At 39.4% G+C, this 27,411-nt stretch overlaps 1 protein-coding gene across 1 annotated transcript; it reads right to left on the minus strand.

Annotated features, from left to right (window-relative positions):
- Window positions 1-9,626: 9,626 nt before the first annotated feature.
- Window positions 9,627-26,287, minus strand: fam210aa (family with sequence similarity 210 member Aa). The gene is made up of 4 exons (XM_059976801.1): window positions 26,134-26,287; window positions 23,593-24,128; window positions 14,558-14,669; window positions 9,627-10,278 (listed from the first exon to the last, which is right to left on the minus strand). Exons 2-4 carry the CDS (start codon window positions 24,081-24,083, stop codon window positions 10,045-10,047), a joined length of 837 nt encoding a protein of 278 aa, XP_059832784.1. The 5' UTR covers window positions 24,084-24,128; window positions 26,134-26,287; the 3' UTR covers window positions 9,627-10,044.
- Window positions 26,288-27,411: the final 1,124 nt, after the last annotated feature.

Genomic DNA, 27,411 nt, shown 5'->3' on the forward strand with positions numbered 1-27,411 from the left:
AAGTATAAATGATGTAGATTTTTTGGAATACGAAAAAAGTTAATCAATACTTATCAATTTCAACAAGACAGGCAACATTTCTCAACTTTCACTGAGTGAAATAGTGGAAGCAGTAACAGCAAGAACACAATAGTGGTAATGATTATAAATTGGGTGGGTTATATAATTTTGCACAGTTTATGTTCAGTTTATGTTTTTTCTTGTGGATGTTTATTTGAGCTGTGAGCTTGTGATGCTGTTGCAAAGAAGTTTTTCATTGAACTTATGCATGCACACATTATAGTTGTGCAGATGACAATAAACTGGACTTTGACTTCAATGAAGTAATGGACAAAGACAACATTAAAACAGGAATAAAAGGTCCTAATTAGGGAAAGGCAAACCTTATGATACAGAGATACAGTTTAGCAATTATGAAGTGGAAATATGTAAATTAGTGTTAAGTGGTAGAAGGCATTTTGATGGGGACATAGGTTATAAGCACATAAGACCATAAGATATAGGAGCAGAATTAGGCCATTCAGCCCATCAAATAAACTGTTATTCAATCATGGCAGATTTCTTTCAACCCCGTTCTCCCTGTAAGCTACCCCTGCCCCCTTATAAATCAAGAAACTATCAATCCCTGCCTTAAGTACACCAAATGACGTAGACACAACAACCCTCTTTTGCAACAAATTCCACAGATTCACCTCCCTCTGGCTGAAGAAATTCTTCTATATCTCAGTTCTAAATGTGAGTCCCTTTATTCTGAGAAAAATAGTCTCCTACTGGTGAAAACATACTCTCCACGTTCATTCTATCCAGTTCTTTCAATAGCCAATAGGCTTTGGTAAGATTATCCCATCGTGCTGAACCCCTTCAAGTAGAAGCCCAGAGGCAACGAATGCTGCTCGTACCTGATACCTTACTTGTATCCAAGGATGGATGAGAAAGGAAGGTTTTGTGGAAGACACAATGCAGGGAGGCAAACCTATTTCACTTGTGCACTCAGAAATTTTGTTGGCATGAGGCATTTTAAATCCCACCCATAATAAAAAAAGTTACATAATGATTATCTTTACTGTTAAATAAAACAGTAATGTTTTTTTACGATCTGAAAGTAGTGGGATGCTTCCACAGGAAACATCTCACATCAGCCTGGCACCAGCTAGCTGGTAGCTAGAATACAAGAGGTTGTATGATACATTTTGAACTCCTCACATCCCTGGTATACATATCAGTATTTGGATAATAAGCGCTTATAATTTATAAATAGCATTTACAATGCTATTTAGAAGTGATACTGTCTTTTTAAAAAGACTAATATTAACATTTTAACAAGTTTTCTAAAATGCTTCATTTATTTCAATCTGTCTCTTATATGTTAATTAATCGTAAAACAAGGTATACAGGTAAATAAGCAACAGGTCTCATCTTTTTTTCTTCAAGTAGTCCTTAATTAATTAATTAATCAATTACAATCTCCACTAATTACTAAATAAATTATCAAAGATAATCTCCACTCAAAATTATAGGTGTGAAAGAAATTTTTGTAATATTATCACCAATATGGGGACATGTACCAAAGGGTATTACAATATTATTTTTTATGCAGTAGCATATAATGGGACTTAATGCATAGCACAGTGTACTCATGAATACATCAATGACTCAGTAGGTGAAATGGAAGGAGTGATATGTTGTGAAGGTGGACCAGATTGTGATTCTTGTGAAAAGATCCAGGATTAACTGTGCTGTATGCATCCTTCTTGCAGAGTATTTTTTTTTGGTAACAGGGGATACTGTCAAACCTGTTTCTCTTCAGGGAGCATCTGTGCTCCCACCCTATTCTCAGAAAATAGCTCATGGCCTCCTGATGCCTGTGATCAGGTTTCCTTCAGCTGCAGTCTGTTGTTTTGCTGTCATTAGCCTCTATGCGAACATTCTGATGTTGCATTTCTTCCATCGTCACAATTACCGTAATACTCTTTGTCAACATTCCCTGCATAAATGTTGCCCAGTTGCCTTCAGTGTTTTGCGTGATGCTCACACTGTTTCCCTGCTGATCAGTTTCCAGACATTATGAGCTCACATTCTGTAGCAAGAATCCTTTCATAAAAATCACCGGCACTGCTGCAGGCGAACCACTGAACACAACAGATCATTTCTCCGCATTCCCTTCACCTGAGCGATAGATTTTTGTGTGACACGCACAACACACTGGAGGAACTCAGCAGGTCAGGCAGCATCCGTGGAAATGAAAAGTCAACGTTTTGGGCCGAGACCCTTCGTCAGTCTTTGTGTGCAGAGGGGAGAGGGTACTGGAAAACAAACCAAAACCGCTCAGAGAGTAAGCACAGGGGTTGACACTCAGTGATGCACTACCCACAATAAGGAAGTTCTAAGTCGAAGAAAGTACCTTTGATCCTTTATTAATAAACCAGCAGAGACGAACAAATGATAGAAAACTAATGAAACTAAAACTAGCGATATAACAAAATAAGCGGTAGCGTCAGCGATCTTGATCTATTTAAGCGTCTTTAAGGGGTTAACAAAAATATAATTCTGGCTGCCTCTCTGGTTCTACCTAGACTAAACTGAACTTAGACAAAGCGTAAAAACGTAACTATACTCATTCACTTCTACCGTGCCCCAACCCACGTGACAAATTACTCATAATAAACATGCCACACAAAAAAACAATACAATACAGACACAAAACAAACAGGGCCCTACACTGTGTTTGGGTCATCTTTACCTCGCTCGTACTTGTAGCTTAGGTAAACCTTTGCAGAATTCTCTGTCTTTCAATAGAGTTATAGAGAACTACAGCACAGAAACAAGTCCTTTGGCGCTTCTGGTCTGAGCCAAACTTTTTCTGCCTCTTCCCATTGACCTGTACCAGAACAATAGCTCGCCACCTACTCATCCAAATTTCTCTTAAATGCTGAAATCAAACCGCATCCACCACTTCTGCTGGCAACTAGTTCCATACTTGCACCACCCTCAGAGTCAGTTCCCCCTCCAGCTCCCCTCAAATATTTCGCCTTTGACCTCTAGTTCCAGTCTCATCCAGCCTTGGTGGAAAAAGTCTGCTCACCTTCTCTCAGCTCTGACTTCACCAATAAGATCTGCAGGAAGCTTATGTCCGATATCCTGAGTTGGACACAGAGAAGGATGCAGAAGGTGCAGGGCGATATTAACAAGTAAGTTAGAAATACAGAATGCATGAGGAAAATACTGGCACCACATAAGCATACATGTAATTGCTAAGACAATAGCACACTTAAAGGCCATATCTAGGCCCACAACACAGGTTATTCCCAGCAGAATATTGTATTCATTTGGTGTAGTGTAGCTCACAGACCATTAACACAGGTACACTTCAGGCTGTGTGCTTAGCTCCCTGCTCTGTGCCCTCTACACATATAACTGTGTGGCTAAGAACGGCTACAATGCCATTTTCAAATCCCCCCAGACTCTGCTGTGTCACAGATGGTAGTGGTGAGATAGGTCTGGTTGAGTGATGCTACAAAACCAAGGTCTCACTCTACATCAGCAAAACTAAAGAGCTGGTTGTTAACTTCTGGAAGCGGAAGGTGGGCAAACATACAGCAGTCTACATAGGGGAATCAGCAATGAAAGAGTCAGCAGCTTCAAATTCCTGGGTGTTAACATATTGGATGACCTGTCCTTGACCCAGCACTAAGACACAATCATAAGGCAAGTACATTAGTGTCTTCTTTCCTTGCTTAAGACATTAAGGAGGCTTTTACCAATGCTCTAACAAACTTCTACAGATGAACTATTGAAAGAGTCCTAACTGGATGCATTACAGTTGCATTTTTCCTATAACTCAGGTTTTCAATTTCTAGCAACATCCTTGTAAAATTTCTTTGTGCTCTTTCAAGCTCCTTGCTATCTTTTCTGTAGGTACTGCATATTTTTCTCCAAATTCAGCCTCACCAACATCTTATACAACTTCAACATTACATCCCAATTCCTGTGCTCAGTGCTCTGATTTATGAAGGCAGATTTCAGAATCAGAATCAGGTTTATCATCACCGGCATGTGATGTGAAATTTGATTGTACAATGCAATGCAGTACAATGCAATGCAATACATAACATAAAAGAAAAAAAAGCAAAATAATAATAATAATAAATAACTAAATCAATTACAGTATACATATATTGAATAGATTAAAACTAGTGCAAAAAACAGAAATACTATATATTTAAAAAGTGTGTAGTGTCCAAGGGTTCAATGTCCATTTAGGAATTGGATGGCAGAAGGGAAGAAGCTGTTCCTGAATTGCTGAGTTTGTGCCTTCGGGCTTCTGTACCTCCTATCTGACTGACGCTAACAGTAAGGAAAGGGCGTGCTCTGGGTACTGGAGGTCCTTAATAATGGACGCTGCCTTTCAGAGTAACCGCTCCTTGAAGATGTCCTGGGTACCTTGTAGGCTAGAACCCAAGATGGAGCCAACTATATTTACAACCCTCTTCAGCTTCTTTCAGTCCTGTTCAGTAGCCCCCTCCCCATACCAGACAGTGGTGCAGCCTGTCAGAATGCTCTCCACGGTACATCTATAAAAGTTTTTGAGTGTATTTGTTGACATGCCAAATCTCTTCAAACTCCTTATAAAGTATAGCTGCTGTCTTGCCTTCTTTATAACTGCATCAATATGCTGGGACCAGGTTAGATCCTCAGAGATTTTGACACCCAGGAACTTGAAACTGCTCACTCTCTCCACTTCTGATCCCTCTATGAGGATTGGTATGTGTTCCTTCATCTTACCCTTCCTGAAGTCCACAATCAGCTCTTTCATCTTACTGACGTTGACTGCAAGGTTGTTGCTGTGACACCACTCCATTAGCTGGTATATCTCATTCCTGTATGCCCTCTCGTCACCATCTGAGAATCTACCAACAATGGTTGTATCATCAGCACATTTGTAGATGGTATTTGAGCTATGGCTAGCCACACAGTCATGGTATATTGAGAGTAGAGCAGTGGGCTGAACACACACCTCTGAGGTGCACCAGTGTTGATTGTCAGCAAGGAGGAGATGTCAAAAGCTCTTCATCAGGACGAAGGGTCTCGGCCCAAAACGTTGACTGCTCATTTCAATGGATGCTGCCCAACCTGCTGAGTTCATCCTGCTTGTTCGTACGTGTTGATTTGACCACAGCAACTGCAGTGTACTTTGTGGTTAGATGTCAAAAGCTGTCTTTATGACCCTATCTACCAGTGACTTATATCCTTCAGGAAAGGAAATCTGTTACCCTGACCTATATGAAACTACAAATGTACTCAATGCAGTTAACTATTAAATTCCCTCATGAGTATGACACTTTGATGTAAACAGACTGCTATATCCTTCACACGGACTGTTGCAATTCAAGAAGGAGGCTCAACAGTGCCCTTTCAAGGGCATTCAGAGTCTGGGCCTGGACAATATCACTCACAGCCCATGAGTGAATAATAAAAAGCAAGCGCTGTACCTATCTGAAATGATCTCTTTTGCACAGAGTGGGCTTGTCATATCGTTGCTTGCCCATTTTACTTCCATTTATAACAGGTGGTAATTGAAGTACTGGCTGTCATACAGAAAGCCGACTGAGCAAAGTGATCCCTAGATTATGGTGGGGTTGTGTTCCCAAAGAAAGGTCTGTGTATTGATTTTCTGCAATATAAAGCTATTTTATTTGTCAAGAAATGTGAGTGTATTTTTTTACACTAATTCCATGAGAACAACTTTAGTCTATATTTCAAATCTTTGGATTGTAAATTGTGAACTTTGTAAGAGTGAATTTCTGTAACCCAATTCTCATAACACGGGGTCACCTATAAATAACAATAGTCTGAAATAGTTTTATTCAAGGCTGAGAGATGACAGTCGTCTAATCTGACAGCTGACAGGGAGAGATGCCTTTCCTTTCCTCTCGATCCTCAGAAACATCAGCTTAAATCTAAAAAAATTTGATGAGGTCAACCTTCCCCAACTGCTCTGCCCTCTTGCTCAGAAGTCTTAGATTTTTTAGGTGAAATTACATCGGCTAGTAGCATTGAAAATTGCAAGGGAATGTGACTGCTGGGAGTCAGTGTGAACCTGGGGGCTGAGTGGCCTCATTCTGTGTCCTGCTGAAGGGTTTCGGCCCGAAACATCACCTGCTCTGCTGAGTTCCTCCAGCTTTTTGTGTGTGTTGCTTGGATTTCTCATGTTTGTCATTCTATGTTATGTTAATGAACATCTTAGTTTTAAAACTACCAAAGAGTTAAAAAAAAATGAATCCGTAATTGATGAGTTTTCTAATGTGTTTATAAACAGAATGGTTACTAGTCGTTTGCATCTGATAATTGAGATATACTATCCCTTCTTTTGCTATAGAACATGTTAGCAAATCCAACATTTAATAGAATATAAACAGCTTTTTCCCCTCTGACATAAGATTTCAAGAACTAATGAACACCGCTTCATTATTACTGTTTTTTGGAACTATTTATTTTGTAATTTTATATTTTTATACTATACTGCTGCCCTAGAACAATAAGTTGATGTTGTATCTGATAGTGATAGTGTATCTAATTTGGGTTTTTATTCAGCATTGGGTCAGGCCCTTTGGTGACCATGATGCCAAAAGACCCTTTAAGTCTTTGATGATGATCAGCTGCCTCTCTGAACCATTGTAGTGAAGGTAATCCCACTGTAGGGAGACTCAGATTTTGACTCGTCAACATTGAATCAGGATCTAAGTTCTGTACCAGATCAGAATGGTATATGATTTAGAGGTGTGTCACCAAAATGGTGGAGAGCCTTTATGCTTCCAACTTTTTGTCCTTCCAAGAGGTAATGGCTTTGGAAAGGTGAAGCTGTGGGAAGTTGTTGCAGTGATGTCAATGTCAATGATGCATGTTGGTGTTTGAATAAGGTGCCAATCAAACGGGCTGCTTTACCCTTACCTTCTTGAATGTAATTGGAGTTGTACCCATCTGGAGACATGGAGATTCATTATCTTCCTGTCTCGGGCCTTGAGGTGGTAGAGGGAGAGACAGGAGCCAAGTTCCTAGGTTGGTTATGTTTCTAGTCAGTGATGACTTCAGGGTGTAGATTGTACTCTGTTGTTGGAAATGGTCATTGCTTGGCAGTAAAATGACAGTAACATTTGCATCATACAACACCTTAGACCTGAACCTTGTTCAGGAAGCACTGCATGCAAAGAATGGTTCAGTGTAGAATTCTGTTATTAACTTGATGCAGATGAGATTCTGAGTTAAAGAGAACTGGTGCAACTTCACATAACTTCCCTTCCACGTTCAAGGGCATTGGAAAAGCCTATATGGAACACTGTTGCAGCAAAGCAGTATCCATCATCAGGGACCCCCATCACTCAGGACATGCCCTCTTTTTGTTGCTGCTGACAGGAAGAAGATTGAGGAGCCTCAGGACTCAAACCACCAGGTTCAGGAACAGTTACTACCCTTCAACCATTAGGCTCTTGAACCAAAGGGGATAACTTCACTAGCCCCATCATTGAAATATTCCCACAACCAATGGGCTCACTTTCAAGGACTCTTCATCTCATGTTCTTTTATTTAATGCTTATTTATTATTTCTTTCTTTTTGTATTTGCAGAGTTCGTTCTCTTCTGTACTTTGATTGAACACCCATGTTGGGTGGTCTTTCATTGATTTTGTTATGGTTATTATTCTATAGATTTGAGTATGCCCACAAGGAAATGAATCTTAAATATGGTGACATATATGTACTTTGATAATAAATTTACTTTGAACTTTCCTTAAAAGTTAACATGGTGGTTAGATTTTTAGAGCAGAGTTTGCATTTCAATGCATGTAGATTGTTAAAATGTGCACTTATTTACAACAGTTATCTTCAACTGAATGAGCAAATGAATAAATAGATCACACCTTCCACTAGCCACTCCAGCCATGTCAAAGACATTTTGAAAGTCTGCATATTTCTATGATGTGATGAAGATATAATGAAGACAAACCAGAATTTGAGTGTTTTGGCAACTGATTAGTGACAATAAATTTTTGCACTTCTCACAGAAATTGTTTTTGGCAGTGTTAGGATGTGTTTTTTACTACATAATGCATGTTTATTTCTATTAAAGTGGAATAGTGTTCTTTTTAAAACAATCATTGGTACAGATCAACTTAATCATTTGATTGTAAAATGAGGTGCATCAGATATGTTTGGACTGATTACAAAGACTTGAGTTTGAATAATTAACATGAAGATCATGTAATTATTTAAACTTTTAAAAAATGTCAGTTTTTGGGATCACTGGAAACTCTGTATTTATTACCCAAACCCAATGGTTAAGGAAAAGATGACAGTGAGCTGATTTTCTTGAATCATTGCCTAGTGAACATTGGCTGGGGAATTCCAGAATGTATTGACAGTAAAGAACTGACAATTCCAAACTCGCAAAGTGTGTGACTTCGATGGGAATCTGCAGATAGCGGTGTTCCCAGGTGCCTTAGTACCCTGGACCTTCTTGGTGGTAGAGTTTCTGGGTTTTGGAGGAACTGTTGGAATAACTGATTGCTGGTACAAACTGTCGTCACTTTGCACTGACATCAGAGTGAATGAATATCTCATGTTGATATTAAAAGGGCTGATTAAATGGGCAGCTTTATCCTGCTGTTGAGCTGCTTCTGAGTTGGTGAATCTGGTATTCATGTAGGCAAGGAGAAAGTATGTCATCACACTGGAGACTTGTGCCTTGCAGATGGTGGGAAGGCTTGGGGTGCGTGGTGGTGAACCATTCGCGCGAGATAGGCAGCCTTTGATCTGCTCCTCTCGCCATCATATTGATAGAGCTGGTCCAGTTGAGGTTCTGGTGAATGGTGACCCCCCCCCCCCCAATTTATTGATGGTGGGTGAGGGGACTCAGTGATAGTAAAGCCATTGAAGATTAAAGGGAGGTGATTAGATATTCCCCTACTAGAGAAAGGCATTTTCTAAAACATTTTATGATAAATGTTCCTTGCCACTTCTCAGCCTATTATTGGAAGCAATCTGGGTATTAGTGCATGTAGAGGTGGACTACATCATTTGCTTACGAGCTGTAAATGTAATTCAACATTGAGCAAGCAGTCCCATCTACAAGCTTATGATAAGAGAGTCATTAGTGAAGCAGCATCAAGATGATTAGCCCAAGGGCACTGCCCTTAGGAACTTATATAATAGCCTCAGACTAGGAAAATGGACCAGGAACAATCAAAACTTTATACCTTCTTGTGAGCTATAACCCTAATCACTGGAGACAGAGTTACGCTTATGTTCATTGCCTAATTTTTGGTAGTGTTGTAAGATCATAGTATTTAAATTCCTTAGCTATGTTTGGTCCAAAGCTCTGATGACAGATGGACAGTGATCCAAGCAAAATGCAAACTGAGATCTATGAGCAGGTTACTTTTAAGTGCCTATCAAGCATCTGCAGATGCTGAAAATCTGAAATAAAAACTTGAACTGTTAGAAACACTCAGCATGCTAGAAATAGTAATTCTGCATCTGTCCACAGATGTTGCCTGACCTGCTGAATGTTTCTGGCCTTTCATGTTTACATAACTATTTGCTGCTGGATAGCACTGATGTACTGCACTTCATATTACAAGTGTTTGCATTTTATTTAACTTGAAGGTGTCACAATACACAAAGTTTCAGCTCAAACATATGATATTCAGTGACTAAAACTCAAGTCTTGAAATAGTTAATGTAAACCATTCCTTTTATAACCACTACAAAACTCAAGAATTTTGTTCACACCACTGAATGTAGGACTATTTGTTGAACCATTTGGCAACTTCTCCACATAAGTTATTAAAAAAAGAAAAAAAACAAAAATCGCACTGCCGAAAAGTACTCGACTATTTGGAAATGGTTTCAGAAATACCATTGGCATTCTTCAATAGCAGCAGTTTTCAGAGTTTGTCACAAAATATAGAGCATTTTTACTTTACAGGAGACGATGGAAGTTCTTAGATTATTTAATACAATTAAAAGTTTTTAGTGTGTCCTCTACATTTTTATTCTTTTTTCTTCCTAAAAGAGACCATGTCTTTGGTTTCCTGGATTTTCTCAGACAGCAGTTCCTTTGTTTCTTCCATTTTTTCAGAGAATCGCTCTCTGGTTTCCTCCATTCTGTCCTGTATATAAACCCTCATCGGAGGTGGTGTCGACAAGTAACCATGAGAGCGAAGATACTTAACTGCAAGGGAGGTTCCTCCGAGGGTCACCGTGTACCTAGCTGGTGTGGCAAGCTATGAAACATAAAAGTAAAAGTAATCAGTTTGAAGAATGAAAAAATTTATAATGTAAGATATCATCGCAGCCTCTACACCCAAGGAATGCTGCTTTCACTGTCAATTGATCTACAATGTAGCAGCGTTTGTTAAGATACACATTACTCCTACTAAGCACTCTCAGGATTGCTCTCCAAGTCGAGGTTACTGTCACACGAACAAAGTCATGTATGTATAGCTGCAATTAAAAACCTACTTGCAGCAGCATCACAGAAACATACCAGATACACTACATAAACAAGAAAAACAAATTGTACACAATTTTTAAAAGAGAGAACACAATTAGAACAAATGTTGTCCATTGTAGTATACAAAGTGATCAAAATATTGCCATGCTGAGGTAGTGATTAGGAAAGGCAGGATGGGTTAGGGATCTCTAAGTCCACTGAAAACATCTTCAAAAGGTGGTGCCTCAAGAAGGTTGCACTCATCAATAAGGGCCTTCACCATCCAGGACATTACTATCATCAGGGAAAAGGTACAGGAGCCTGGAAACACACCCAACATTTTAGAAAGAGCTCCTCCACCATCAGATTTCTGAATGGTCCATGAACACTATCTCACTATTTTGCTCTCTTTTTGTACTTTTAAAAAATATATACAGTGGATTCTGGTTAATTGGGACACATCAGGATCAGTATATTTTGGACCAATTAAGCGGCTATTCATGGAAATAGTTAAAAAGGTATAAAAAGAAACTACTGGTTAACTAAGTAACTTGAGAATGAAATACTTATTATAACACTACCAATGCTACTACAGTACCATAAAACTATATTTGCACCTAATAGTTTTCCATGGAGAAATTCATCTCATGTATGCTGCCGTGTATAGTGTGGTATCATGGAGGGGGAATCACCTCCGGTGAATGGGCTTGTGCTCATTCTGGGGCAGTTCACTCACCTTTGGTCCAGCCCATCTGAGGCTCTTAGTAGCTACTTGCAGGCAACAATAACCACATACCGGTACACACTTTGATAGGCAGGCTAAATCAAGTGAGGGTAGCCGGTGAGTCTCATACGCTGGTGAGATAGAGACATGTCCTAACATGTGAAGTCAGATCAGACAGACTGGACAGATGAGATTAACAGTGAGATGCAACAGCCAAGAAGGCAGTTCTGCAATGCTTCATGGAGAGTAAAGTCACGATTAGGCACAGAAGTTATCATGGTTGTCCACTACAAACTTGGGAGACTCCAGTTGTGATGACTACTCATACTACTGGATCCAGACATCTAAAGTCAAGAGGGTGGACTGTCCCGGTGCATCAGCTCTCACCCAGTTTCACTGTCATTGTCAGATACGACAGACAACTAACATACTGTGTTCTTTTGATTGACTGCAAATGAACAAAATTAGCACAAACACTTCATGCAGATAATCAACTGGCTTTTATACAATGCTTTTGATGATTGCATCCTCCAAATCTTCATTTTCATAAACATTCAAGATAACTGTTGACACCTTCAAATTCTTCGTAGTTCCTATCTTGTTTAGGTAGTGAAATAGTTTCATTTTTATTCCTGGCCATTTCTGGCATCCCCAAGCCTGAATGCTTAAAACTGCAGTGAGCAAAACGGTTTGGCATTGTCTTAATGCTTATTTCTCGTCAACTACTAGTGACAAAAGTCACTGCTTTTTGAACACAAACACATGCAACTGTCACTATTTAAATATTGTTCACTCTAACCATATCTAACGGCCATACTTGTTCAGGTTACTGATGCTAGTTGGAAACTATTCAGTAACCTGTTCCAAGTGGCATGTTTTCCCAAATAAATGAAGGGAATCCGAGCTGCCTTCTTGACTAGTTTTTGTTCTCAAATTTGTCCCAGGTAAGTGGCTGCCCTGGTCAACTGATGGAGCAATTAACCACAATCCACTGTATTTCTTACTATGTGTAATTTTTATGTATTGCACTGTACTGATATTGCAAAACAGTATACTGTATGTCAATGAAAATGGATGATACTGATTTTGATCTTGAGAAGACATTATCAAAGGGGTGCCACAGTAGCACAGTATTTAGCGCAATGCTATCACAGCTTGAGGCATCAGAGTCTGAAGTTCAAATCCAGCACTGTTTGTAAGGAGATTGTTCTTCTTGTGAACAGGTGGGTTTCCTGAGTGGTCCAGATTCCTCCCACACTTCAAAGACATACCAGTTAGTACACTAATTAGTCATTGTAAATTTTTTTAAGATTAGGCTAAGATTAAATAGGCACATTAGCCTGGAAGGGCCTATTCCATGCTGTATCCCTAAAAAAAAGACTCCTTTTCCCTACAAAAACAATTTGGCAACAAAAATAGACAACCTTATCTGGCAAACGACAATGTACTTTAATAATCAGATTCATAACTGAAGAAGGTACCTGTACATATAAATTCAAACCTCTGGAGAATTGGTTAGCTGTTGTGTACACCCTGGGGCACTTTGGATTTAAACAGTATCTTAATGGACCTATTGCACTATGGCAGACAAGGGTCAATGAACAAGTATAGTAATGTCAACCTCAAGCTGGAAGTTGGTCTGTGATACACAAAAGAGTGGAAGGTTACAGGGAGAGGGGAATCATTGTTGGGAAAAGTGGAAGGGAGAGGGGAATGGGAAGCATTAGAGAGATATTCTGTAATGATCAATAAACCAACTGTTTGCAATCAAATGACCTTTACCTGGTGTCTCAGGGCTGGCTGGCATCCTCACCACGCCCACTCTGGCACTCCTTCTCTTCTACCTGTCCCACACACCTCCCATAGCATTCCACTCACCATTCCCAACATCCCTTGCTCCCAACGGATATACAACTTGCTTTCCACCTCACGTTGCCGAATACAGAACTGTGCAAAAGTCTTAGGCACCCTCGCTCTATACATGTGCTGAAGACTTTTGCACAGTACTGTAATTACATGGGCAAGAGAGATTTAGAGAGCTCTGGATCAAATGTAGGCAGATGGGATAACACATGGATGCTTCTATGTTGTATGACTCTGATTCTGGTCCCGGATTTGTCATAATCTGGTTGCCCTTCTCTGCACTGGATTTTGAAACTAACAACATTTCTAAGAATCTCTGATACTCTTGATGTTTTTGTACATTGGTTTCTTACAACAATACACTTGCTGCAATTATACAGTGTGCTGGTGAAACCACACCGATTTTTATCTCCTTAATTAAGAGTACACTGTCGTATAGGGAGTTCAGAACAGGTCCACCAAGTAGATTCCTGAACGGAAGGGCTTCTCCATGAGGAACAATCCACCAGGCAAATCTCTACCCATCGGAGTGAGAGATAATGTAATTGAAACCAAATTAAATTCAGAGGGTCGATTCTCCTAGAGAGATTATATTGAATTAAAAAGGGAGCTTCATTCATTTAAAACAACGATAAGGAAGAATCTCATCACAGAGGATCATGGATCTTTGACATTCTCCGCTGAAATGAACTGCCAGGAAAAGTGGTTGAGGCTGATAAAGTAAAGTTAGACAGGGACTGTGATAGGAAATATTTAGAAGGATATGGGCCAAATATAAACAATAGGGACTAGCTTAGGTGGATACCTTGATCAACATGGACGAGTTGGGCTGAGGTGCATATTTTCATGCAGCATTGCTCTAAGACTATGTAAGGTTGATATTGATAGTTTGGTTCAAAAGGGAGTCTTGGATTCTGAGGAACAAGCAAGAACTTGGGGCCAAGGTCCAGTTTAGATCAGCACAGCAGACATGAGATGATTCAGATCTTCCTGCTTCTGCTTATGTTCTTGCATGAGATGTAATATCCACCAGAGAAGGCTGAACAAATTAGGAATGGATTCATGTCTCTTAATATGAAAGATTTGAGAAAAAAATTCTTTTTTGACAAGAACTTATGGCCAGAGAAATTATATACATTACTAAATCCATGCAAGAATTCAAAATAAATTTGCTTATCCTTGATATATACAAAGGAACTGAGGTGAATAACTTGTTAGGACAAGATCAGGAGACTCAAACTCACAAAAACAATGTATCAATGTTATTTCCAATAGTCCCATGGTGGAGCTGGTACCTGTACCTGGTTACTTTGGGCTTGACTCCTAATTAAAATCACATTATAACCAATTCAACCTGAATAATATAGTGTATATCCTAACTCAATCACTTTATATTGAATTTGTACTATGGTAGCATAGTTTAGCAGAACCACTTGCACTTGTATAATAATGGAAACATTGATCAATGCAACACTTTACTCACCTTATACAATGCATAAGCAGTGAGTGCATTTCCACCTGTAGAATGGTTCAGAATTTGTATTATTCCTTTAGGTGCTCCTATATACTCAAGAAACGGGACTACGTTAACACCTCTGAAAGTAAATGAAAGTAAAATGAAAATCAGCATTTAGTGTTTTTATCAAAAGCTGTTTTACCAATGCTTTCACTAATTAGGGTTGGAAGATTCTGTATTTTACCTTTACTATAATTATGTACGAGTTAAAAAAACTTAAGGCAACTGCTTAAGTTTTTAGTTTCTACGGCAATTTACAACTAAGATACTGATGCCAATAAATAAACACCCATGCATTGCAAGTCTTGCACAGATGCCTCAGGTTGAATGTTACAGAAATTGAAGAGAAAATTTTGTCCTAGTTAGGAAAGTGGCTGAGTCTATAAACATGGATAATGGCAGGCTCACAAACTGGCTTTTAATGGCATCTCACAAGCATGTGTTTGAGGTCTTGACTATTAACTGTATTTATAACAATTCACACATTGGGGTCAAAAGTCAGGGAACTGTTTTCTGATGACACAACAGGAGAGTAGATGGAAGCACTAAATTAGGAGAGAGGACCATATCAAGTGGATAGATTAAAATGTGGCAAATGCAATACATACAACCTAGGTTAACAAGACAACCATAGTTTGTAAATGCTGAAAAACAAAGCAACTAAAGCTCTAAAGAAAACTTGTGATTCTTTCATATGGATTATTAAACCTTTGTGGACACGGAAATAACTTGCAAATCTTATTAACCCTTTTTAATACATCAAGCGAAGCAGGATATAATCAGAGTACCAGTTTTGCTACAGTAATAAAAGAAATAAATTAACCATATTGGGAACATACTTTTTAAGATACTGACCTTGAAAGGTATGCAGAAAAGATTGCCAATAAGGAGAGATTATACAAAAAAGGGTTGTATTCCCTGGAGTTTAGGGAGTCATGATTCAAGTTTACAGGACACTAGACACAGAACTTCACCTATCCCTTTGCCTCCACAGATGCTGCCACTCTTGCCGAGTTCCTCCAACAATCTGATTTTTTGCTCCAAATTCTAACATCTGCAGTCTCATGTCTAGTGAGCCTTTAAACTGATAAATCCTAAGAAACTGACCACTCACACCTGAGATTTGTAAGAGATGGCTATAAGGATAGTGAACACTGTGGTTATCATCTTTCAGATTAGAGAGGGAGCTGATGTAACTAAACTGTTTAAGGAAAGAAGAACAGAGAAAAGATGGTATTACTCTGCTTGTTCTGATAATTGTTAGATGAGCAACTTTGCACTATATAAATGAAGGATGTGATATGAAGACACTTTGAAAAGAATATGATTGAGCAGTCAATCCAGATTTATAAACTGGAAAATGCTATTGACTATTTGAAGACTGAGTCTTGGAGGATGGAATCAGGCTCTTTGGTTCAATGTTAGGCCCATACCCCTCTAAATCTCTCCCGTCTAGAAGGCTTTTCAATCAAATTCAAAGTAAAATTTATCATCACAGGTACACAATTACCATATACTACATTGAGATTCATTTTCTTGCAGGAATTTACAAGAAAATAAATACAATAAATTTTATGAAAAGCTATACAAAACAAAGACTAAACCAATGTGCAAAAGACAACAAATTGTGCAAATAAAAGTGAGTCTGTAGGTTGTAAAATTAGTTCAGAATTGTGGTGAAGTTAGTCATGTTGGTTTAATAGTCTGATAGTTGTAGGGTAATAACTGTTCCTCAAAATTGGGAGCTTTCTAGTGGTCCAATCGAATTGGCAGAGGTGGCTCCACATAAGTAAGGGTGAAAGATTTAAAATGCATCATTCATGGGCTTTTGACTTTTTCTGGCAACTCAATCAAATTTAAAAATAAGGCAGTGACAAGCAGAGCAACTATTGTTGGCGGCGACCAGTGTTAAGAGTGGAGAGGCTTTGACTCAACAGGGTTTGACAAGAACAGAGTTGGGCAAGGAAAATTTGTTTGTAAGTTTCTTCTTCATTCTTCATCTGTTAGTGCTGTGAGATTGGTTCCAGGGACTGTGTTGTGTTCTATTTGTGGAGGAGGGTTTAAACTAATCTGGTAGAGCAGATGCAGAGTGCAGTGAGACTGCCAAGAAGGACAGGCAGATGATAGGGCAAAATTGCAGTCAGTGGGACGAGCTGCAGTGTATCATGGGGACAAAATTGAAAAGGGTAAAGAATGCAGACCTGAAGGTCTTGTATTTGAACACGCACAGTATATGGAATAAGGTAGATGATCTAGTAGTGCAGTTAGATAATGGCAAGTATGACTTTGTGAGTATCACTGAGTCGAGGCTGAAAGAGATTATAATTGGATACACATTGTATTAAAAGGACAGACAGGTAAGCAGAAGGGGTGGTTTGGCTCTGTTGGTAAAAAATGAAACAAATCCTTAGAAAGAGGTGACATAGGATCAGAAGTTGTAGCATCCTTTAAAAGTTATAGAAATTGCAAGGATAAGACCCTGATGGGAGGTATATACCAGCTCTTGATCAGTAGTCAGGATGTGGGCCACAAATTACAATGGGAGATAGAAACACCATGTCAAAAGGGTAATGTTATGATAGTCATGGGCGATTGCAGTCGGTGCTAAATGCTGAATCCAAAGAGAGAATTTGTCCAAGAGATGACTTTTTAGAGCAGTTTGTGGTCAAGTCCACCTGGGGAAATTCTATTCTGGATTTAGTTTTATGTAATGAAGCAGATTTGATTAGGGAGCTTAAGGTAGCAGTCATCAAATTCACATAATCAAATTCACCCTCCAATTAGAGAGGAAGAAAATAAAGTCAATTGCAATAGTGTTACAGTGGAGTAATGGGAATTATAGAAGAATGAAAGAGGAGCCAGCCAAAGTTGATTGGAAAGGGACACAGGCAGGGATGACGGCAGAGCAGTAATGGCTGGAGTTTCTGGGAGCAATCAGAAGGTGCAGGATATCCTTAAGAAATAGTATTCTAAAGACAGGATGATGTAACCATGGCTGGCAAGAAAATTCAAAGACAACATAAAAGCAAGAGAGAGGGCATATCATACAGCAAAAGTTAGTGGGAGGTTAGAGGATTGCGAAGCTTTTAAAAACCAACAGAAACAAAAGAAAATCTACAGTTGCTGGAAATCTAAGCAACACAAAATGCTGGAGGAACTCAGCAGGTCAGGCAGCATCTAAAGAAAAGAGTACTGTCGATGTTTCAGGCCAAGACCCTTCAGCAGAGCCAACAGAAGGCAAGTAAAAATGCCCTAAGGAGGGCAAAGAGGAAATATGAAGGCAAGAGGATATCAAAGGTTTTTCATTATATAAAAGAGTCATTCAGGTACCTGCTTCCTGCAACTTGGGTGTGACTACCTGCCTGTAATTCCTGTCTCACCTCATTCTCCCGCATGAGCCAAAGGTCAGAGTTGTAACTCTAGTTCTTTATCACATTCTCTGAAGAGCTGCACCTCAGTGCACCTGGTGTAGTTATGGTTATCCAGGAGGCTGGAGGTCCCCCAGAATTCCCAAATCTCACAAACGGAATGCAACATAGCCCCTGGAACCTATGCTGTGTCAATTAAAGTTGGTGAGGGTCAAAGGGACACGCCAAATTTCTCTAGCCTCTGAAGAAGTAGAGGCGCCAGTAAGCTTTGTTTTCATGGCATCAATGTGGTTGGCAGTATTCACTCCTAGGAAATTGAAACTCTGAATTGTTTTGACCTGAGCACCATTGATGTAAACAGGACTGTGTGCACCACTCCTTTTCCTGAAGTCAATGACCAGCATTTTTGTTTTGATGACACCTCAATCATTATTTCTGGCAGCTCATTCCAAATGTGCACTATGCTTTGCATGAAGGGACTGCCTCTGATGTCTCTTGAATTTCTTGCCTCTAATCTTAACCTATGCCCTGATGAAAAGGCTATGTGTCCTTTCACCTCATGTCCCTCAACATCTTATACAACTTTATTTACTTAGTAGATTAAATAAGGAAAAAGCAAGTGGATGTGTGCATTTTACTTTTGGAAGGCTTTCGAAAAGGTGCTGCACAGGTGGGTAGTGACCAAGGTTAGAGCACATGGAGTTATGGGTAATCTACTAACGTGCCTTGAAAATTGGTTAACATGGCATGTCGCTACAGTAAGGTAGATTCTTCTCAAGTTGCCAGGCTGTTACCAATGTGCTCAGGCCCAATTATATTTATTTAAATCAATGATTTTTCCAAATTCCAAAATTAAAATGAATCTCCTTACCAATATACTTGCTATAAAAGGAACGCATTGAAGAATCACTGACTGCTATTTGGAAAGGCCGTTCTGTCATACAAGGGGAAATTAAATAGGCTGGGCCTCTTACTCTCTGGAATTTAGAATTAGAGGTAACCTCACTGAAAAATAAAAGATTCAGAGAGGGCTTGATAGGGTGGATTTTCCTCTGAGGAATCTGAAGAATCTAAAATTAGATTAAAGTTGCTTTACTGAGATTAATAAACATTTGGAATTCTGTGTCCTGGACCTCAATCAGGCTGTGTCACTAACTGCATTCAAAATTGAGATTAACAGTTTTCTGGACATCGAAGCAATATACAATTTGGGAATAGGACATAATAATGGTACTTAATAGAGAAGACTGGTCATGATCTTTGAATGGTGGAGTAGACTTGGAAGGAGAAGCGAAACCAGCCTAATCTAGCTTCCATTTTTTGTGCATCCTGTCACGAATCAACAACCAGTGGAAAATCTTTGCTTTCCATTGAAAATACTGGGAAGCAAGGTTGGGAGTGTAGGAAGTAAAGTACATGCAACTTAAGCCTTTTTTGGTACCTGGGATGGCCTTTTATTCATAGGGATCAGCATGAAAAGGTGGAACACTATTCAGAATGGCTTTGACAATCAGTGGGGCCCCATCTCTAGTTATTGATGCTGCTAAAGTGACTATAGCTTGTGCACCTCTTCAGAATCACAAACATTATGAATTTAACAAAAGAACAACTGAACCACTATGCTGTTTATATTAAGAGTATTATGTTTCTTGTTAAGTAATATTTCTCTATGGTAAACTAAAATGCTGGAAGCATGACATGCAACAGAAAATTCTATATGGTTACATCAGGATCATTGTATTCCATTTTAAACTTTATAGCAAACTGAACATCAGTAGAATTAAAACAGCTCTGTAGCTAGTAGGATAAGCAGATTATGAATTTAATGCTCAACACCAATGAAACATCTTTTGCAAATATTCAGGGTTTGCTTGGCCTTCAATTGATTGCTAAATTAAATTTGCCATTAAATCTGATAGATGCTCAGTAGAATTTGCATTATATTTGATTTTCAGAATAAATCAGTTTTGGGTTTTCAGACAGTAGTACATGTTGCAATCTAATAGCTCATCAAATTGTTTTGCACTCCTATTTTTAGTTACATGGATTTTTAATTGATGATTGATTTAGGTCAGTCACAGTACAAATAATGACTGAGACCACTACGATAACACCAGGTAGTATGTGGACAGGTCAGTCAGCTCGGAAAGCTGTATCAGCCTATGTAACTCATTTGGATTCTATTAAGTGTTCACCAGTACAGGTTAAGTGTTCATGTAGCCAGGACTTAACTCTAAAGGGAAGGCTGCAATTCAGACTGATGAGGAGCATCCCAGCTGCCTGCCCAGTGAGGTCTGAGGCAGATGATATACATCATTAAGAAGAACTACTACTGTGGGATGATAAGACTAGAAAGAAGTGAGGTAGAGCTAAGGCTTGAGTTTTGAAATGATGAAATGTTTCAGTCATAGTGTTAAGTGTTTGGAATCCTATTTCACAAACTAAAAAGGAACAGGTGGTCAAGATTTAACTTTGAATCTGAGGTAAGGATTTTTATTCTAAGACGGTAAAGGGAAGCAAGCCAAAAGTTATGTCACAGATCAGTTGTGATCTCACAAAGAGCTAAATAGTTTCATTCTCAATTCAGTGCCCCTTCATAGTTGATGCTAATTTTATTTGCTGTCAGTTACATAGTAGAACATATTACAATTCTGTCTGATACAGTGGAAAACTAAGGAGGAAGATTTCAAAATCAATTTATATCCCACTGTTAATTTTAACTTGATTTGGTAGTCTATATATGTATTTTAATGATCTTTGGCATGGAATAGGTATCCCTGCAACAAAACTAATTTATGGTCACACAAGCAAGTTTTCAAAGAATAATTACTGCTATTTTATTTTTAGTTGCCAATATTCAAAGTCACAATTGCTGGACTTGTCAAATTAATGAATTTTAAATAAAGTCAAAAATAAGGCTTTAAATTAAAGAAGCCATAATAATTGGAATCTGAGTAACATTCTTCACCTTCTTCAGTACTTACTCTTGGACTGCATCAAGTCTTAAAACTTAGGCATGTTCTGAACATATTGAATCCAATATTTAATTCAGCTAAAGCATAAAGACTTGCCCAGCACATAACCTGTACATTAATACAAGCTAAAGCGTAGCAGACATGCATTGCTTAAAATCCTCAGCAAATGAGGAGCTATGTTTTATTTACAAACAAAATCACAAATCTAAACTGGAGATTGAGTGTCATACATTACTTAGAATGACTCCTTGCTATAATCACCTTAAGTAGTGGCAGAATACGACAATTCAGAATAATTTGTTTTGACTTCATAACTCAGTAACTGTGGTATAAAAATGGGAAGCCCATATAAATTTGAAGAAGGTAGATTATCCTGAACATTACTAGAGGTAGAAAGTATAAGAGCTTGGAAGACTTGCTAAACTTTTAATAAAATACTAGTGAGACCTCAAGTGGAATTTGGTAGCCAATTCTGGCACCATATTTATAAAAGGCTCAGATTTAGTCCACAAGACACAGGAACAGAATTAGGCTATTCAGCCCATCAAGTCTGCTCCAACATTTGATCATGGCTGATCCATTTCTCTCTCAATCCCATTCTCCTGCCTTCTCCTCACAATCTTCCATGCCCTGACATCCACCTGGTCTCAGAGACATCAAAATACATCATCCTGCTAGAGGTGACAGTTGGAGGCGGGGATGGAAGACAAAGTGCATCCCTATTGAAGGCTGCTTTGGCTTCACTGGACAGTGACCTCACAGAGCCTTCAGCACACTGGGCATTGCTAGTTGAAGGAGACAGAGCACCATTGGCAACAACACTGAGGCAGTAGAGAAAGCCTCAACACAAAGTACACTGCAGATGTTGTGGTCAAATCAACACGTACAAACACGCTGGATGAACTCAGCAGGTAGGGCAGCATCCGTTGAAATGAGCAGTCAACGTTTCGGGCTGAGACCCTTCGTCAGGACATCGTCCTCAAGATGGCTCTGGATGAAGAGAGCAAGTCCATGGGGATCTGCAGCACATGCTATATGAATACAAGTTGCCTGGGTGACGGTGTCTGATGTTGAAAGACCTGAAACACCCAATGACCACAGACTACATCACTGATGATGTGTTCAGAGCATAGTGAAGTGTATTCTTCAAAACAAGAATCTATCAATCTCTGCCTTAAATATACTCATGACCTGGCCTCCACAGCTGCCTGTGGCAATGAATTCCAGGTGCACTACCCTCTGGATAAAGAAATTCCTCCTCATCTCTGTTCTAAATGGATGACCCTCTATACTGAGGTTCTACACTCTGCTCCTCTACTCCCTCACTATTGGAAACATCCTCTCCACATCCACTTTTTCCAAAATGGTTCAAAGTTTCAAAAAAAAGATTAATTTATTGTCAAAGTACACAACTCTGAAATTCTTCTTCTCCTAAAGCTTTCAACATTTGATAGGTTTTGATGAGATCACCCCACTCATTCTTTTGAATTCCAGTGAGTAGAGGCCCAGAGCCATCAAACACCCTTAACATACAAGGCCTCTGAATTCCAGAATCATTTTCATGAACCTCCTCCAATGTCAACACATCCTTTCTTATATAAGGGGCCCAAAACTGCTCACAATACTCCAAGTGAGGCCTCACAAGTGCTTTATAAATTATCAGCATTACATCCTTGTTTATATATTCTAGTTCTCTCAAAATGAACTCTGACATTGCATTTGCCTTCAACACCACCAAGTCAACCTGCAAGTTGACCTTTAGGGAATCCTGCACAATGACTCATAAGTCCTTTTGCACCTCGTATTTTGGAATTTTATCTCTGTTTAGAAAATACTCTATGCTTTTATTCCTTTAACTGAAGTGCATGACCATATACCTCCCTACACCGCATTCCATCTGCCACTTCTTTGCCCATTCTTGTAACCCAAGTCCTTCTGCAGCCTCCCTGCTTCCTCAACACTACCTGCCCCTCAACCTATCTTCAATTTACATCAATGGTACCAGGGATGAGTGGCTTCCACTGTGAAACAGGGCATGTTTTCCTTTAAATTTGAAGGACATCTTCATTCTGATAAAGGCAGTTGAAGTTATTTCTGTTAAAAGTAGATAACTACAAATCACGTATAGCACAGAAGAACAAACAAAACAGAACAGGCAAAAATGTTTTCAGGACTGAAGATGAAGAGGAGTGGGATTAGGAAGCTAATTCTTTGGAAGAGTTTGTACGGGCATCATTAGACATGCATCCTTGCTGTACCATTCACTCTATGGTTAAAATCATTATCTTACGGTGCAGATATATGTATCACTATTAATGTGATCATTTTTCTCACCTCTACCTGCTCCTCAATCGACTTCTTTACCAGGCAGCTTGGCCAAGAAAACATGCACCCCAATATCTCTTTTCAGAGATGCAGTCTTGTACAAACCTGGCTATTGCACTGAAGCCAATTTTGGAACGACTTAGGCTTCACTGAAGAGTGTTTACCATTGTGACTTTGGCCAAAGAAAATATAACTTTTTAAACAGCTTTAAAAAAAAACTCAGCAATGATGCAAAATTTTAAATTTAGATTTAGTAGCAATGTTCTACAAAGGAGGATTCAACTTAAGTTTTGTTATCTTAAGACATGTTATTGTCAGCACATGACATACTTACTTTAACGCTGCATAATAAAATGTACCAAACCATATGCTTGATGTCAACAAATGCACTGGGATCATCACCTTCCCATATTGCTTGAATGTCTTTTTGAATCGCTGATATAGACCGATTGAGTGGTCGTGGAGAGGATCCTTTTCCACATCTGCTACTTCTCGATTTGAGGTTGTCTCAGAAAAGTATGTTTCTTGAACTGAGTCTGACAAAGTGTCTTGATCAGGATCACTTCTTGGTATAGACTTAGGGTCATCTGACTTGACTTTCTCAGTGTCCTTGTGCTTTGTGGATGATGGTTCTACTTGGAAATTTGGCTTTCGCTGTTCCAAGGCAACAACTGGGCGAGATGTGTGTAGGAGCTGTCCCTGATGAGGGATAAGAAAAGGCATCTTCCCACATGTAGCTGGAAGTATGCGAGAGACACACTGTCGGACATTACAAGCTTGCTTTGAGTGCAGTTTGAGGATAGTTTGAAGGAAATAACTCTGCATGTTTAAGTTTCCAGTTTGATGATTTCTAACCTAATGACAGAAGAACTGGAAGGAAAACGAAGTGTTACAAATGCAGTTTCCAATCAGTTTAATCATTGCACATAATAGACTCATTTTGCACTTAAAATGCCAGAGGATTTTACAATTGCTAACTCTTCAATATAACCTTTAACATTGAATTTACTGCCAATGATCAATTCTGAAATGGAATCATTGTTTCATGGTTATCTGTGGCAGCCAACTTGTGCTGCTATTTTTGTGAGACTTAAGCTAAGCAATCAGTCCATCCACTGTGTTGTTCTTCCAAAGGTGAATGGGGGAGGGGGTCTTCCCAGAAAGGGACATTTTAAATTAGGTTATCGTAACTCCTGCTTGCACCTTATAATAGTTTAATATTTTGCCAGCAGGATGAAATCTGTGTGAATATTTTCTTAAGACTTAAATCACTTATACAAATTTAACCAGTGGCATTGATCAGAATGCAAGATTTTATTTTGGAAAGCTGGTACTTTTTATCTAGGTTGCTATTAATTTTTAACTTCTTTCTCTCCTTACACTTTTTTTTATCCATTTCTCAGTTTGCTGTGTTCTCATTATTTTCAGTTTCTTCTCTCCAGTCTTGCTATCTACCTGGCTTCACCATTTTATAAACAAAAAACAAAAAATCTGCAGATGCTGGAAATCCAAGCAACACACACAAAATGCTGGAGGAACTCAGCAGGCCAGACAGCATTTACAGAAAAGAGTACAGTTGATGTTTCAGGCTGAAACCTGAAATGTCGACTGTACTCTTCTCCACAGATGCTGCCTACACTGCTGAGTTCCTCCAGCATTTTGTGTGTGTTCCACCGTTTTATGAGTTTTTTCCCCACTTCACTATTAACAATGCTGATATACTCTCAATATGGGAATTGTTCTGTTAAACTGGCAGATTATGCATGTTACTCTGTTGCTTGAGAACGATGTGATAGGTAACCTAGAGAAGAAAACTGACTGGATGTCATGAAAATTTTCAGCTAAACAGACAGCAAGCATGGATTGTAAACTGTGGGTTATGCTTAAGTAGCCTGAATGAAATTTAAGGATGGATGTTTTGTAGGCAGTACTTCCAAATGTATTTGAAAATCTCTAAGCCGAAGTTTTAAAAAAATCACAGAATTAAAGGCAAATTTCTGATTTACTGAAAGTGTAGGCTAGTAACAGGAGAGTAAGATGAGAAATATGTCCAGGTATTCAAACTACATAACTACATGTAACCTGTGGCAGAGTCCAAAGAAATGTTAGGGTATTAGCTGCTCTCCTTAATTCTAAATAATTTACACAGTGGATTAGAAATCCAGATATCCAAATCTGGAAATGCCAATTGATGCATTTCCAGTTTAGCTGGAAGAGTTACATTGCCAATACACGTTAATAGATTCAAAGTACTGCTATTACACTTTAAACTCACCCTACATGGTTGCTACTTAACAGGTGAAGTAACTTTTTATTTGGAGGTATATGTTTGAGCCTGACTAAATTACTTGAGCCAAGCAAAGACAAGTTGTGTAAATAAAAATAATATTGATAGCCAGTTGCGAAGAGTCCTTGAAAGTGAGTCTGTAGGTCATATAATCAGTTCAGAGCAGTGGTGTGTAAAGTTATCCACCTCAGGACCTTGAAAAGGTTCTTCCAGCAGACTATCTGCTGCACAAGATTATAGCACCTGCGGTATCTTGTATTCCCTCTGGGGTTTATAACCTGATTGCTTCAATGGTCTCTATTACTACGACCCTTTCATTCAACTTAATTACTTTAAATTCCTCCGACTGAAGTGAATGAAGGAGGTCGGAATTTGGGCAGAAAAGCTCGGACTGCAGCCTCTTGCCACCTTAGGAGGGGACATACCACCCCTACCCCGGATCCCCTTTAAAAGCCCTTCAAAGGCCGCAGCTACAGTACCACAGACATCACATCCCTCAGGCCTTCGCCCCCTATTTGGGCGTTACCGCCTGACCACAGGCAGTTTCCCCCCTCCTCCCTTCCCCACTGCTAATTAACGCCACCTCACCTTCCACGGGGCAGTTTTTCTTGTTATTTTGTTTGCTTTCCCCCACAACCGCCTGTCTTCCACTCTGCGCTCGCCAGCAGGTTTACTGTTAGCTACCGCGCATGTGCCGCTGTGAGTTACGGAACTCTGGTTATTGTAGTCTTCTCGCCAGTGAGGCTGCCAAGATTGCTGTAAACGGACTGCAAGTTCCAGGATGCACCACGCCTGCTCTCATTAACGCGTTGCCCCTGACTGGGTGCACGTGTTTGCAGGATGGGGGATGTATCGCGGACCGTATTAGAAGGAAACTCACGGAGATAAAAGTCTAATTCTTCAGTTAAAACTAAACGAAAGCAAGGTTTAAGAGTGACTGCAGATACTGGAAATCTGGAATAAAACACAAATTCTGGAGGAACTCAGTAGTACATGTAGATCAGGCACCATCAATGGAGGAATAGTTGGGCCGAGACCTTTTATCGGGATTGGAAAGAAAGAAAATAGAAGCTAAAATAAAGGGGGCGGGGGAAGGGGGAAAGAGTAAACACAAAGTACACTGCAAATGCTGGGGTCAAAGCAACACGTACAACAAGTTGAAGGAACTCAGCAGGTCGGGCAGCATCAGCGTCCTATAAACCACCCTTGATCTTTCCTCTTACTGGTTTTTTCACCTGGCACCTACCAGCCTTCTCCTTCCCTACTTCTTTATAAGGTCCCTGCCCCCTCCCTCTTTAGTCCTGTCGAAGGGTCTCGCCCGAAACGTTGACTGCTGTTTCTACGGATGCTGTCCGACCTGCTGAGTTCCTCCAGCTCGTTGTAGGGGGGAAAGAGTTGGCAGGAGTCAGGTGAGAGGCAGATTTGGAGCTGTTTGTTAATACAGTGGTAGTTTACGCAGGTGAGTTTTGGAATAGTCAGTCATTGCAGACATTTAAATGTTTATGTGTGATACCTGTTCTAGACCTGGAATTTTGTTGTAGTTGAATTCGATCCATAAATCTGGGACCGTCCAAATGTGCATTTCCATGTACTAACTTATACCAGCACCCATACATGCTGATATGCAGTAGGTCCTAGTTCCGCCAAAATTTTGATCTTTGAATTTTCAGTCATTTTAAACTCCATCTCACCCATTCTCAGTAATCTCTTCAGCTTCACAACCTTTCATAACGTGGTTATCTACATCCCAGGGAACCTATCCTGGATCCAACATATTGATGTAATCATGAAGAAGGCCATGCCATTGGTTATACTTTGAGGAGATTTGGTACATCACTAAAGGCTAGCAAATTTCTACAGAGGTAT

This window comes from Hypanus sabinus, chromosome 1, assembly GCF_030144855.1.
Source record: "Hypanus sabinus isolate sHypSab1 chromosome 1, sHypSab1.hap1, whole genome shotgun sequence".
Classification (NCBI taxonomy): Eukaryota; Metazoa; Chordata; class Chondrichthyes; order Myliobatiformes; family Dasyatidae; genus Hypanus; species Hypanus sabinus.